This window comes from Neopelma chrysocephalum, unplaced genomic scaffold, assembly GCF_003984885.1.
Source record: "Neopelma chrysocephalum unplaced genomic scaffold, ASM398488v2 Primary Assembly neopelma1_66, whole genome shotgun sequence".
In the NCBI taxonomy this organism is placed as follows: domain Eukaryota; kingdom Metazoa; phylum Chordata; class Aves; order Passeriformes; family Pipridae; genus Neopelma; species Neopelma chrysocephalum.
Genome location: NW_020897725.1, coordinates 12,566,356 through 12,582,261, shown reverse-complemented (window position 1 = coordinate 12,582,261; position 15,906 = coordinate 12,566,356). Strand labels below are relative to the sequence as shown.

At 42.5% G+C, this 15,906-nt stretch overlaps 1 protein-coding gene across 1 annotated transcript; it reads left to right on the top strand.

Annotated features, from left to right (window-relative positions):
- The first annotated feature begins 1,040 nt into the window (after positions 1 to 1,040).
- On the top strand, positions 1,041 to 1,841 carry LOC113968119 (leucine-rich repeat-containing protein 30-like). Its single transcript, XM_027684391.1, has one exon. It carries the CDS (start codon positions 1,041 to 1,043, stop codon positions 1,839 to 1,841), a length of 801 nt encoding a protein of 266 aa, XP_027540192.1.
- The last annotated feature ends 14,065 nt before the right edge of the window (positions 1,842 to 15,906 follow it).

The following is a 15,906-nucleotide window of genomic DNA, read 5'->3' as shown; positions in this document are numbered from 1 at the left end:
GACCTGCTTAGACCATACCTCTAACACATAGTCTTCTATCTCTGATAGCCTGAGGGATGCTGTGGATACATCTCTCCTTGAGAAGTGTTTGAAATGGGTATCCTAAGCATTTTTTAGCTGAAAGCCTTAAGGATTTGAGGATGAAGTAAAAGAGGTTGGCTTTCTCAGTCTGAGGCTTCAAACCCACAATTTTCTCCTTCCAGAAAATGCCCTGCTCTCTACATCACATGCTGTGCTGAGTGGCTTGGGATAAACCTGGCATTTTACACATCTCCTATAAAAGCTATGACAGCAAGGAATAAAATTTTTTTTTAAATATGCCAGAGCAAGTGCAGCACAAAAAAGACAATATCTCCATAGTGCAGTGGTTCATGCATTAAGCAGGAGGGGAGGAGGACTTCCAGATTTCAAAACTGATCCTTTACCGTGTTTGCTGAATGTTAAAGGCACAAACTGACCTGAGGACAGGATATTCTCATAGTTCCCAGTTCCCAGGCCACCAGCTATGACTGTCTTGCTCTTGTTCTGTTTACCATGTTCTTGTCCCATTTATGGAGTGCCTTATCCATCCTGCCTTGCTGTTTCCATTGCAATCCCTTGGGACCAACCAATGTGAAACCTTCAGCAACAGCACCTTTGATGCTCCCAGAAGGGGAGAGCTGCACAAGCAGAGATTTGAACCCATCTTCTGAAAAGCAGAGGCAGAGCACTGCTGTTTCAGTTTCTGAACACTGACAGACACGTGCCACCAGCTCACTGGCTGCAGCCATGAGAGGCCACATCACAGCCCAGGAGCTGGGTTTTGTGTACACTGCAGAGCTGGGAGGGAAACACCTGATCATGTGGGAGCACCAAGTGTTTACTCAGTGGGATGTACCTGGGCAACCCAAACACTCTGCATGTGTGTTGGAAACGAGCCCGGCAGAGCAGAAAGCTGACAGAGGATCTTGAATCCTCAAAAACCTCAGAGGTTTCCTGTAGAACATGCAAGGGATTGTCACTGACTGACTCCATTCAACCAGCCACTGTTCTGGTGGTACATGGATGCAGTCACCTCACTCCAGTGTGCCTGTCCAGGTCCTGATCGACTCTGGAGGTACCTCACAGAGCGTGATCCGAAGTACAAAGGGAAGAAGAAGCTCAAGATCTCGGGCAGAGAGCTGGTGTCAGTCCCCCCACAGGTCTTTGGCTTGGACCAACTGCAGGTCCTGGAGATGAGCCCAGAACGAGAGAGCTGCCTGAGGTACCGGATGGAGCTGCTCCCCCAGGAGATCAGCCGCCTGAGGAACCTCACCTGCCTCTACGTGGACTCCAACAACTTGAAGAAAATCCCTGCTGAAATTGGCACTTTGAGTTGCTTGGAGAGGCTCACTCTGAGCAACAACAACCTGACCTCACTGCCTGCAGAAATAGGGGCACTTCAAAGGTTGCGCAGCCTCCACCTGGCCAACAACAGCCTGACTGAGCTGCCTGCACCCCTCTGCCAGCTGAGGAGCCTCACCTTTCTGGATATGAGTGACAACAAAATAGGTACAATCTCCTCCAGCATTCGGCATCTGGAGAAACTGGAAACATTGCTATTGCTTTTCAACTCACTGGAGAGCCTTCCTGAGGATGTCTGTGTTTTAAGGAATCTGCGCACACTTTGGTTGGGAAACAACCAGCTACAGTCCCTTCCAGCAGCCTTTGGGGAGCTGGTGAACCTGGACTGGGGATACAACTACTGCTCATGCAATTTTGAGGGGAATCCACTGGAAAGTCCTCCCCCTGAAGTCTGCAGCAGAGGCCCTGAAGGGATCAGAGACTACTTCTTGTCACTTCATAGGATTTGGAGAGACTAAACCATTGGTGTCAGTTCTCTTGATGTGGCTGAGGTGGATTTATTCCGCACAAGCAAAATGTATTTCAGACAGAAAGCTCTGGTGAAATCACCCTGTGGAGCTCAAAAGTTTCCTTTCTGCTCTCAGGTGATTTCTCTGGTAGTCTTTTTTTTTTTTTTTGACACTGGTATTGCACGGTGGTGTATACCTTTCAAAAACTCATCCAGGGACAACTGTAATCTTTTTTGTTATTTATGATAGACTTATCTCAGAAAATGTTGCAGCCAAACATCCAGTCTGAGGAAATGAACAAGTCTGAGAGGACAGAGTCAGGTAAACAACTGGTGGTATGCAAATAGCAATAATCCCTACTCTGTTTGCACACTGGCTTGGTGCTTGAGTCTGGACTCAAAGTAAGTGCAAGCTGAGATTTCTGGAAGTGTTTAAGGTCATTGTAGATTTGGATTTGCTTCAGGTAGCCCAGAATCTCACCATTTTCCCTGGAGTTTTACAGCACACACAGGTTGAATCATCTCAGGCTTCCGCCTGGCGCTGGATAAAAAACCTGTGTCCAGGTCCCACAAGGCATCATGAAAGCGATGTCTCCATTTCTTTGGCAGGACACAGTGCATTTCTTAACCTGTTTCTCCTGAAGAACAGTGTCAGCACAGGACTGTCACACTCTCTGAAGGCAGCATGGACCTGGAGTTGATGTGCCAGTCCACCCAGAGCAGACCTCAGTGATACAGCTCCTTGGAGCTTGGTGATGCACAGGGATAGCCCAGATTTAGAGCATGCAGCACTAACAGGAAAAGTTTCCACTTTTACTGAGTCTGGGAAAGTGTTCAGAGTTATTAAAATATGAGTATGCAAACTTCCTGCAAGGGAACATTCTGAGAATCCCTGTCTATAATCATAAAAGGCTTCATCAGTGTTACATTATGGAAATTTGCTGAGACTCCTTTCTGTTTCATTTTGCTCTCTCTTCCTCTTATCATCAACATTTTCCTCCTACCTCTCCTCAACTCCTCTCCTCTTTGTCGGTGTTTTCGCTGTCACTACTCCCTCTGACATTTGTGTTTCATTATTTTCTCATCAAAAACTTCTCATTCCCTTTGCCCTCTGTCTCCTTCGTTTCCTAGTTCTCCTTTGGCCAACATACAGAAAGCTGCAGTTTTGTGTTTCCTGGAAAGAAGAAAGGTTGAGTCAGGCCTGGTGGGAGCTGAATGTGTTCTTATAGGCTTCACAGAAAAAGGGAGAGAGAAAAGGTTTGAGACATTGATACATGGACCATTAATTCCCTTGTTCAGTCTATTTGCTTCTCCTTATAGCAAAGATCAGCACAGGATCCGAATCAATGCTGAAATTTTTCTGGATAACAGGAGCACAATGCCAGATATGCTTAAAACGAACTGATTTTCAGATTGGTCTGCCCCTGTGTCTGCCCCTGACCTCTGTGAATTTGTCAAACCAGCTGTGACTTTTTGGTGTCATAGTAACCAGATTCAGTACATCATTAGGATATCACACAGAGATAAATCAGTGCATGCAATAATGGTCACATAGTTACATCACACCAGTTTGTTCAGTTTTCCTGCAGCTGATTATTTCTAAGATGTGTAACATAGGAAAGAAAGGAGTAAAGGGACCCTGGTGCCTTGCTCTCTTGGCAGCATGAAGAATTGGAGATAAAGGAGCAGGACAATGAACTGCAAGTCCTTTGCAGTTTGGGTTTTTTGAGAGGAGATTTGGAACTGTGCATGAAGTAGCTCCTGAAGCTGGTGCCACATGAGGCAAAAGCTGTATCAAGGTGGCAACATTAAAGACATTGAAAGACTTTGGTCTTGTTCTTGTCATTGATCCATTCTCTGGACTCAAACAGGTCTTATTTCCCCATTATTTCTGCTGTTTCTCCATTTCTCTCACCCCCTTCAGTATGTACAGTCATTCTGCTTTTCTAAAACTTGCCTAGTAAAGGACATGAGGTTAAAGGCAGTGCCAGCAGCACAAGTAAAGACAGGGTTATCACCCTGGTTTTGGACATGTGTGGGAATTAAATTCTAGTAACTATGGTCTTTTTAGTGGCTTTTGTCTAATACACTGAATCCTTCCAGGGCATCACCTTAGGCAAGTGGTAAGAAGGACAATTTCTCGTGTCCCATGTCAGACTCTTCAGATCCCATCTTTCTGGTTTTCTTCTACATTGCACAGGGTTTGGGCTTGAGGTTCCATTTCCAATTTTGGATACCTTTCTCTTCTGCTTCTTGGCCAGTGATTCCTGAAAGGCAAGCTGACTTTAGCTTGTTTGGGGAGTTTATAGCATCTCAAAGCTTTTACTTTTGGTTTTGGTTGATCAGGTTTCACATGCTTTGCTTAACTAATCCTCTCTTGAAAAACCAGAAACACCATTTCTGAAACCTGGTCATATCTTTTAATAATATACCTGTCATTCCTGAGAGTGAATGAAGCTAAAAAGGGCGTTAAAGAATGCACAAAAATGTAATCTTCAATAAACAGTGCCAGTACCTCTGCTGTAATTCTCCAGTCTGTTGGCAACAAGAGAAATTCTGTGAAATTAATGCAAGTGAGGGTGCTTTGACCTTACCATCAAACTGCTTGAGCAGACTGAACATGTTGCTCGGAAGAAATTATGTCCTGACACCATGTAGTCTCTCATCTCTTCCTTTCCCTTTATCCCAATTGCTTCCAAAATCCCACTTCCCAAGGTGGAAACCCCAATAGTGCATATTCACTGCAGCATCTGTGATAGTGGCATAGTTACACAGAGCAATAAGTAGATCCCGGTTTTGTCATTAAGATGGCATTAAAACCTAATCTCAAACTGCTTATCCTGTATTTGTTGTACTGTCTGTATTGTTGCTAAGCATCCTCTTTTGCCTGTGCTCATTAAAACTTCAAGTGTTAATATCAGAGGATGGCAAACTGCTTGGATATAGGGCCCTGGTGAAAAGACATGGATATAAACCATACTCGGGGGTGAGGGGGAGGAGGGAATTGTTAAAGCTGCCATCCAGTATTGATGATAGTTTTGCTTGCATTTCCCTTCCCCTGTCCCATACTGCAAACAGCCTGGAGTAGGAGAGCATTGTGCCCTGGAATCACACAGGACTTTCATTTGGAACCTTTGAACTCTTGCAGCAGAGCAGTAATGAAATGTAAAAGCAGGGAGCGAAAAAAGCTCCAAATAGAAATTCTGGGAAATAATATATATAAGGGCAGAGGGCTCCTTAATTTAACACACAAATGCATAACACTTCACAGGCTGGTAGCTCAAGCTGGACAAGTTCTGACTACAGATAAGCTGCATATTTTTAATGCTGGAGAGTTCACCTGAGGATATGGCAGATTCTCTATCATCCAAAGTCTGTAAAACCCACAGTCTCACTCTACTGAAGGTATGACTGTAACCCTTCACCTTGTTTTATGCAAAGTCAAACTTGTAAAGGCTCCTTCTGTCTTTAAAGTATATGTCTACAATCTATGGCTACTGTAAAAATAAAATATTAGATGCCACCTTTTATTTACTTCTGCCTTGATTTGTCTTTACGTGAAATTCAGCTTTGTGGTTTTCAGTGGCCACAAGCAATGCTTAAAAAATTGAAGGTCCCCAAGTTTCACAAATCAGAGGTCTCTTGTGGTCAGTGATGGAGTTGGAAAAACAAAAATGTAGAGGCAGATGCTGTTCTCCTCATGCCTGCTGGAGTCAACAGAAAATTTCTAGGCTCACAAATGAAAGACTGGTTGTGAATTTAGTTTAAGTGGACTTAAGCACCAACCAGTTTTACAAGTATTTGAAAAGTCTTGTGGTTGATCAGTCATACATATTGCATATTAGAGGACATCAAAGGAAACACAACTTTGCAGACTGCCAGGAAACAAAAGGCACTGCAGGTGTCGTCCTACATAAACTACAAACATATTTGATATCTGAAAGGAGAGTGTCAGCTTGTGAATGTGCCATTGTTGGGGAAAAGGCCATCACTATCAAGAGAGGCCACTATTCCTGCCAGCTGGATGGACCCCAATGCCATCTGCCTTTCTGTCTTCCTCTGGGCTCTGAAGCCTCACCTCAGAACTCGACAGTCCAACTTCAGCAATGACAATTTTCAGGTGATCCAACACTGAGTCAGTGCAAGAAGCTCAGGTCTGACATGAATATTGAATATTGTGTCAGTTTTGGTCACACCATATAAGAAAGACATTAAGACATTACAGAGCGTCCAAAGGAGGGGAAAGGGCCTTGAGGGGAAGCCGTGTGAGGAGCGGCTGAGGGCACTTGGCTTGTTCACCTCGGAGATGAGGAGACTGAAGGGAGACCTCATGGCAGTTACAACTTCCTTGTGAGGGGAAGAGGAGGGGCAGGCACTGATCTCTACTCTGTGGTGACCAGTGATAGGACCTGAGGGAATGACCTGAAGTTATGTCAGGGGAGGTTAAGGTTGGATATTAGGAAACAGTTCCTCACCCAGAGGGTGGTTGGGCACTGGAACAGGCTCCCCAGGGCAGTGGTGACAGCACCAAGCCTGAGAGAGCTCAAGAAACGTTTGGATGACACTCTCAGGTACATGGTGTGACTCTTGGGCATGGTCCTGTGCAGGGCCAGGAGGTGGAGTCGATGATCCTTGTGGGTCCCTTCCAGCTCAGCATATTCTGTGGCTCTGTGACTCTGTGAATCTGTGGAATCAATAGGTTTAATAATCATTGATTGTACATGTTCAGTCACTATCAGAGGCACCTGATTCAATGGAACATGATTCCCCACACTTGGGCAGCAGTACCACAGGAGGAACAAAGTCATCTATCATGGGCAAGTGCCTTATCATTCAGCACATTAAATTGCAATGAAAGCCTAAGTAGCATATCTAATTAACATCACTTTCAGCCATACAAAGAAAGGTTTTTAACTCTCCAGAGCGTTCTGCCCATGAACCAAGAGACATGTGCTTAAATGGTGCTTAAATAAACACCACATCCATGCCATGGATTTCCTTTGTTTGTTAAAGATCTAGCAGTCATTGAGAAGCTTTTTATTTTTCTGCCACCCTAGGGAAACTACAAAATGTGTCACCATTCTCACTGCCTAACAAACAACTTTCTTTGAACAGTTCAGGCAGCAAGAGGGGGAAAGACTGATGCCACAAGCAAAGCCCAGATAGAATAACCCAACTTTGTACTGGAACTCACTGAGTTTTGCCAGTCTGGAGCTCACTACTGTTGAGATTCCCAAAGCAATCCCCCATCCAGTCATTTGGTACGTGAAATTTATGAAGACTTGCATTTATCAGGATACAGTGACTCTCACATCAGAGGTATTGATACAGCTGAGGTCAGGCTGTTAGCATGGAGTTATGTCTAAAAAGAAATCTTCCAAGTGCTGTGCAAGTCTCACTGTTGAAAATTCAAATTGAAGCTTCTTCCTGTAATGAAAGCTTCTTTTTTTGGTTTGCTTGGTTTTGTTTCTCATTCCCTTGAGATTTAGAAAACAGATTATTATATTCCTGTTTGCAACAAGTCTTTTACATACATTAAGCTTGTTGAAGAGTTTCTCATGAGACTTGCTAAAGTTAAATAAACACTGAACCTGTGGGTCTTTCTGCTCTGACCATGTTTTCTGCATCTCAGGGAGTCCTCTTCTCCTCTGGACTGTTGCTGCACACCTTTCCTGAGCAGTCACATTCAAAACTGAATACAACATGGCATCTTAAGTCTTTCTAGTGACAAATGAAGGGCTATTGTACATTTGAAAGTTATGCCCCTGTTTGTTCACTCCATATGGTGGTGGTTACTCTTTTTTTCACATGGAATTCACTTGTCATCTACTGTGATACCACACTATACTACAGAGCTGCTATTGGCAAATTTTGGTATTGGTGTATTGTAGAAGCTGAAGTTTGTGGCTTTGCACTTGTCCCTGGTGAATTTCAACTTCCTCTTTCCCACCCCAAACAGGTTATAGTATTCTCCAAATCATTCTGAATTCAAATCCTGTCCTCCCGTGCTTACAATGAGCTTTATGCCATCTCAAAATCTAATAATTGTACTCTCTTTTCTATCATCTAATTCATTAATGAAAATGTATGCCAGGATTTGATCCAGAAGAGGACTGGACTCCACTTCTACATCCTTCCACCCTGGCAAAGCACCACCAATAACCTTTCTGAGATGTTATCAAACCAGCTTTGCACCCAATCAATCACAGTCTCATCTAGACCAGGCTGCTGGGGCTCACTTATGAGAATGTCACATGCAACCCTTTTGAAAACCTTAGTGAGGGTAAGATTTGTGACAGCTACTTCTCCTTTATTCTTAAAGCCTGTTACACTGCTAAAAGTGAAGATTAGATCAGTTCAACACAATTTATTCTTGACAAATCCACACAGGCTACTTGTCCTTGCTGCTACATGAAGCAGCTGCTTCATGTTTCAAGCTGTGACTTATTATCTTCCAAGTGCTCATGAAACGTGCATTTGTTCCAGAATTTGTGCAAGGCTCACAGGCAGGTGAGGATCATTTCCCATCCCTCTTTCCCAACAAGAAACTATCTTTAATGCAACAACCACTTGCTGCTTCAGCCTTGGCAGTAACAAGGACTCCAACAGAGCTCTGTAGAACACAAGCATAGCCAGGCTGGAAGGATTTGGTAGGGCCAGTTCCATGTCATGGCCAGCCCTGATGTGCTCTGGGTGGCCCCATGATGGGAGTGGAGGGCTACAGCTCCTCTTGCAGTTTGGGAAATGTACCTCAGAAATGTGGGATAACATTAACTTCCATTTCCCTGCTTGGCTACCGTGCCAAGGACTTCAGCCTAGTCATGTCTCAGGGAGAAGGCAGACACTGGGAGGGGGAAAAGACACAAGTCTCGAGGTACCTAACCTATTTTGGTCTTGTCCTGCCAGCTGGGAGCTCTCCTTGACTTTTGTTTCTGCATTCTGTTTTCAAATGGATGTCCTTAATCCTATTTCTCAGACTCAGAATGGGCCTGAGCAGCATGAAATTTCTAAGCAGGCAGCAGGAGACTGAGAGTTTTGATCCTGCAATAACGAGCTTCAGTAGCTCACAGCGTGAGTGTGTGTGTGTTCCCTGGGCAGCTGTGTCATCTGGAGAATATCTGCACCCTTCTACTTGTAAGAAGGGTGGATCAGATCAGTTCAGACATCTTCTTTTGATCTAGATGAAAGGAGGATTCCTTTTTGTTCTCAACACTAGTGCTGCCTGTTAGGAGGATGTCCCTTTGCATTGGGTCTGTGTGCTCACAGAAAGAATAGGGAAAAAAAGAGTCAGCTCACATGGGCTAAATATCTGCCAGGCTGATTGCTCTTGCATCATTTTCACACATAAAATACTGTTGCACTTCAGCTGTTTCTAAACATCCACACATTGATAACTTCATGGTTTTGTGTCTGGCTACTTTTTGCAAAGTTTCCTTTTCAGGTGTAAAACAGGCCTTACCCAAACTGAATCACTGTGATTTGTTTCTAGAGCACTAATGAAACTAAACTAATTCCCTTATTCCTAATTTTTTTTTTCCAACTGTGAAGTTCAAGCACTTTGATCATGCCCTTAATTACTCTTCTAGTGTTTGACAGTGTCAGGGCTGGCACAACTAGAAGAAGTATATGGGACTGAGAGGCAGAGCTTCTCTGTAGACTCTTTTTGAGCTGATGTCTATCAAAAGGTTGCCTGCCCTTCCAAGGAGTTAGACTTGATGACCCTGTTTGTTCCTTCCAGTTCTGTGCTCTTAGTCGTCTCTTTGCTTATTAGACTGTGTTGCTCATTGGGAACAAGCTAAACTGATGCTCTGTATATCAAGAGCATTTCTGTTTGAAATGTTGTTTTTCTTTAGCTTTTTGTTCTGTTGTTTGTATTGTACAGTCTGACACCAGTTCTGCACAGTTCTGACACATTCTGCACTGTCATACATACTGAAATTTTTTTGTTTGTTTCCTAAAAAATTTTTGATGATTTGACTGAATGAAACTAGAAAAGAAAATAAAAGAAGTTATACAATTCCATAGGTATGTGTGCATATGGATTCTGCATCCTCATGCAGCAGAGCCATTAGGCTGATGCCCTGTACAGATCCCAGTTCCTTGCCCTGTTTTAATATTCAAAGCACTTTGCAGACTCTTCTGGATGTCATTGTGTCCGTGCCAGACCTTCAGACGTTTCTTCAGAGAGAAAGGATAATAATGGTCTGACACTATACAGGAAAACTAACGTTTGCTTTATTTGAATTAGGTAGATTGTCACTGGAAATGTCTTGCATTTCAGAAAGAACCTAAGTTAAAATGATCCTTCTGTCTAGAGAACAGCATATAGGATATTCTACAATTAATTTTCAAAATCAAATGTTCTTTTTTGTTGTAAAAGTCTTCCCTTGCCCCATCCCAAATAAATTTAAATAAGAATAGTGCTTTATTTCATAATTATCAAAAGTTTGCCTGTAACTTTTCTTACTGTAAACAGTAGCAACAAATCTGCATCATTTTTTCCTGTGAACACTGCATGTATCATATGTTGGCAAAATTTAGAGATTGTTGTTGCAGAAAAAGATGCAGATTTTTTATTATCTAGTCCCCTGAATAAAAAGAGGGTGGCTACAGGCATAAATTTACATAGATGTTTTCAGAGCTGGAGCCGTTTAGCTGCAGCTTCATTCAGGAATCTGCGAAGCCTTATCTCCAGGACAGATTGCAGACATTGTTCTCTAGCACTGGTTGCAAAGATCTCCTTAGGCAAATGGTCTCAAACCATCCCCACTGAGGACCCCTCCATGTGACAGTAGTGCTGCACATTGCCAGCCTTGTTGGTGCTTCTTGGGGAAGAAACAAGGAGCAGAGGGACTCTAGAACAAAGCTGGTCTCCAGAAGGATTCTCAGCAGGCCCAGTGATTTAGAGCTGATGGGTGTCTCCTTGAAGAGGATGCTCTAAGGTACAAACTATATCCTAGATAGGGTTGCTTATATATTTTCTGAAAACACTTTTCAGCGGCCTTCTACAGGCAACTCCTAACAAACAGGTTAGGAGTTAGTTAGCCTGACCCTACAGCTGGGCAACTGTTACAGGGATGAACTGCAGTAAGCTGTATTTAAATTTCATCATATTTTATATCTACCACAAAGAAATCGATTTCTCAGCTATGGATCCCTGCCCTTCACTTCACTCTGCAGGTCTAAAATAATTTTCAAATGTTGATGCTAAAGTTTTGGAGGTGTTATGGGTGTATTAACTGCACTCTGCGTTGCTCACTGTTGCAATTTCTGTACATGATGGTTCATGCCTGTGATCCTCTGTTTGCTGAATATGGCCGAACTAGTTGGTCTCTCCTGGCTATACACCTGGAAAAAACACCTGGGAGGGTTTAACCTGCTGGAAGTGGTACTTGGAAGCACCATTCCTGTAGCATTAATCTGTGGGATACACCCTGAGCATGAAGGTCAGAGTTTACAGATGGATTTGCCTACACATTTTCCCAAAAAAGAGACTCCCCTACCCCCCAGATTCCCAACAGAGCTTAAATCCTCAAAAGCTGGGCTGTATTACAAGAGGAACTAAGGCACTAATAATTTTAAACCCAAGAAATCTCAGAGTGGAGGAGAACAAAGTCAAACTGATTCATAAACATGGTTCCATATTGGCAATCCAGTCCTTTACGTGAGATTTGTTGTCTCTCCAGTAACCTTTCAATAGCTTGTGGGATCACAACATACTGTACATGGTACCCTCTGGAGGAGTTTCTTTTCATCCCTTAATGGCCCTGGCTCCCTGTCTCTGAAAGAAGATCTGTGTTGGTTGAGACTAAGGGTTACCTTGGAAAATCTGTGCAGTATTCAGTCCCTAATTAGGGCTGTAAAAAGTAACCTTAGGAAAAATAAGAACAAGCTAAAACATTTAATACTGTCCTCTAATGGTTTTCCAGTTCCTGAGTATTTACAGTTCAGGAGAGACCTTAAGCTTATGAAGCTTGACTGCTTAAGAGATAATCCCAGGATCTGTCTTCCAAGTATCAGTCCAGTGTGCTTTGAGGCCACAGAAACTTCTTGCACCCACACCACCTCTGGCAAGAAGTTTCCTAGGTCTACAGCCCATTTCATAAAGAATCACCCCCATCTGAGGTCTCCAATGCCCTCACGTAATGGTACTCTGGACAGTCAATCCCTATCCACCCCCTCTTCTTGCTGCTTGTGAGATATTCAGGGGGCTCATAAAAAGGAGGGAGAAGGACTTTCTATATGGGCAGGGGAAATGGTTTTAAGCTGATAGAGATTAGGTTTAGATCAGATGTTAGGAAAAAATTCTTTACTCAGAAAGTGATGAGGCACCGGAACAGGCTGCCCAGAGAAGCTGTGGCTGCCCCATGCCTGGAAGTGTTCAAGGCTAGGCTGGATGAGGGTTTGAGCAACCTGGTCTAGTGAAAGGTGTCCTACCTATGGCAGAGGATTTGGAATGAGATGATTTTTAAGGTTCCTTCCAACACAAACCATTTTGCAATTCTATGATTCTATATGGGCACCTTCTACCTCCTGTCCATGCTGCAGTCCCCCTCCTGCTCCTGTCCATGTTTCTTCTCTGTCCATTCCACATGTTATCTTGAAAGCATTTCTCTTCCAGTCATTTTTAGTTATTCTAAGGAAGGCTCAAGCTTCTTCTGTCTTGATGCTTTTACCTGCATCTTCCTTTTGCATCCACAGCAAAAGAAAATCAGATGGGCTGCCTTCTTACTCCTCACTACAGCCTTTGAAAGGAGCAACATGTGAAGCTTTCACATGAACAACATGTGAAGCACATATGATTGCTCATGCTGATTTTTTTCTCAGTGAGAAATCCTGAATCTCTTCTTTTTTTACAGACCTCCCACTCCAGCAGTTTTTCTTTGCTCTAAAATACCATTTGTTTTTCAATTAAAGTCAAATAATTTTTGAGCTAATATGTTAATTAAAACTAAATATGTTTGGGGCTGAATTACAAGTCTCTGTAGGATACAGGATGCTCCAGTAATGCTAAAGAGGAAAGATGCAGAGTCATCGACTATGAAAGTGCAAGCTTGATCTATAGTGAAGTCTACTTTAGTTCCACTTGATTCTGTACAACTGCAGCAATTTACTGCACTTGACCTTTACCATGAGATTTAGAAAGGAAATGTTTGATATTCTACTCTATTTTCAGGAAACCTAGGAGACAGATAAGTAATACTGCTGCCTTTTCCAGATTGTTCCCTGAATAATTTCCTTAATACACGGTCAGAATTCAGAGACCTTGATTTCTTGCTCAACAATCTCTTAGGAAGTGGGAACCTGCCCCTGGGGGTTAGCATTCCTTAGGCTTTGTTTCCTCTCTGGTTTGTATGACTTGGGAATCAGCTCTAAATTTCACATGAAATTACATCTCAGGAGTCCCATCATAAACCAGCCACAGTGTCTGCAGCAAAGAATTGGACCTTTTCTTCCCTGTTCACTGGTAAGCAGTGCTGGCTATATATGAAGTCATCACAGAGTAATTTCCACTGGTTATTCTGGCACCCAGACTTCTTTCAATAATGGATGAGAAGGACATTGATTTAATTCTCGCCATGTTCATTTTACTCTAGAATTTCAATATGCACATCTAGATATCTGCATAGAACCTTCCAGCATTATTTCTGCCTTTTCAAAAGACAGAATGGGAATTGCATCATCAAAGCTTTAAGCCCTGAGCTTTTCAGGACCATCACTATAGCAGAGCACTATAAAATATCTACACAATATCTATCCATAAACCATTGGATGAAGCTCCTGCACTAGGAGAGTGCTGCAAACCTGCACATGCAATGTTTTAGGCAATGGCTCAGAACTAGGGTATAATGGTGAACACTGAGGGGATAGGACTGATTTTTTGGGAAGGAGCCTTTTGAGCGTAGCAAGCTGAGTTGCATTCATGCAGTTAAGTGTGTAATTCCAGAATCCAATTTATGGTACTGGTCACTTTGTTTGGTCTATACTGATCTTTCCCACAGAATAACATCTCTCAATATTAATGAAGAACACAGGCTTTCTTTCTAACCCTCCCACTCACTTCCTCTTCAGTGATATTTACTGAGTAAAGCACAAGTGCACTTCTTTTTTTCATTATTATTTTGTGTCTTGTTTTCCATTCCTTGCATACTTTCCTACTAAGGGAGCCCATGAGGCAAAGGGAAACCAGTTCTAACCCAGGCAGTGGAGTTTCAGACCGGATTCTGTTGCACCTATTGAAGGATGCTAACTTTTGTACACAAATACCTTTCCAAAATGGTGTCCAAAATGAAAATGAGATTTCACAACATCAGGTGTCCTTGTGCTTCTGTATTACTGCCTTTTTTTTCTGTTCCTGATGCAAGTGAATTTTATGCAGTATTCAGCACATATTACATTCTTGATGCAAAAACTCACCACAGATAACAATGCTTGAGTTAGCAGCAGGGATCAAGAGCTACAGCATTTTTGTGCGGAGAAATTCTATAAATGAAGAAGTGCCATGAAAATGCAAGGCATGAATACATCGCAGCCTCCTCAGCTTTCAGAGCTGTCAAAGGTCTCAGTAAATGTAATTACATCAGTCACACGCTTTCTTCATGCCATGTTAACAGAATAGAAGGAAGACATGGAGTAAAGTGACTGATAAACTCCTTTGGTCTAGACTTCGTTCAATCATTCACATGAGAAAAATAAATTGCATATAGAAGTACTTTTTGCTGCCTTTATGGTGAATTATCACAACAGTAAGTATTCTGGACCAGTGTGTATCTGTTTCAATAACTGAAGAGATAAACACACCCTTGCCTCCAGAAATTAAAATCAACTTAGTACAAGACTATGGTGAATGAGCATTCACATTCACACTTGTCTGCCTGGGCTAATGCCAAGGGATTTGATGAAACAGTTAGAGGAGGGAAGACAGCAGATTGCAGAGGTAGAATTGCTGTTAAGTCTCTGCTTACTGGACCAAGGCTTGAAAAGTCATCAGGCAACATGGTGAAGAACAAGTCCAGCACAGCAAGGGTCACAGGATGCTTGTCTTTACTGAGGGAGAGGAGTGATGTGCTGAATTAGATACAGAGGAAGGCAAGGCAATGATATTACACAGGGTGTCTGATTGCTTGATTTAGCTGCTGCTCACTCACCTATCAAAGGTATCTCAAGCTAGACGAGGTTCTGTATGCTGGCCCCCAGTAGCATCTCATTCCATATAGATTTTTCTGGCTGCTGACTGTTTTTATCAACATCTCAAGAAAAACAACAAAAAAGAGCAAAGTCAATAAAATTGGGTGCAAGTCATAAGCTTAAATCCTTCGGGTTAGCAGCAGTAGTTTCTATCCATTTTTTATGTAACGACTGTGGAGTTTGTCCGGGAGCAACAGAGTGTTTTCAGAAAAGATTGCTTTTATCTGGCTGACAGTCTTCTATTTATAGTTGGCAAATATTTCCATGGTTCAGGTTTATGAGCACACTGTAGGCTCTGGTATCATGACTTAAGCTTAAGCCAGTTATAGCCATGCAGTGGGTTGTACGTGAGGCTTTTTTTGCTGGGAGAAGCAATAGAGAATACAGCACTTATATTCATTTTAAAAATTCAGAAATGCTAGCTACGAAGTCCAATAATGAACAAAAAATTGTGTAATGCCTTAAAAATTCAAGCTTAATAATTTGGTTTGTCAATGAATAATAAAAACTATAGAAGTAAGGTACCGGAAAGCCGTGTGTTCCTTTGCTTCAATATATTCTAACAATGAGGAAACAGATGCCACGCAGAAAGTCAACAGTCTGCATCTCAAACTGTGGGTCCTTGCTTATTTTAATATTTGATGAAGATCTTTGTGCTCCGTCTCATGGAGTACATTACCCAGAGTACCAATATACTGTTGAACAGATCTGGAGCACAACTGACACTACAACACTGTGTTCATCCTTGGATGCAAAGCTGTACTGCACTTGTGTAACAGTCAAACTTCTAGGGGAAAAAACACAAAGCGCCCTAAAACTTAAGCAATGTGGAAGAGATCTTTTTCAAAGCTGGGACAAGATTAATGTGAGCTTTCAATGTGTCTCAT

Bases quoted from the DNA above. Each gene is read 5' to 3' on its own strand.
- LOC113968119 (XM_027684391.1), top strand. From the start codon at position 1,041: ATGGATGCAGTCACCTCACTCCAGTGTGCCTGTCCAGGTCCTGATCGA.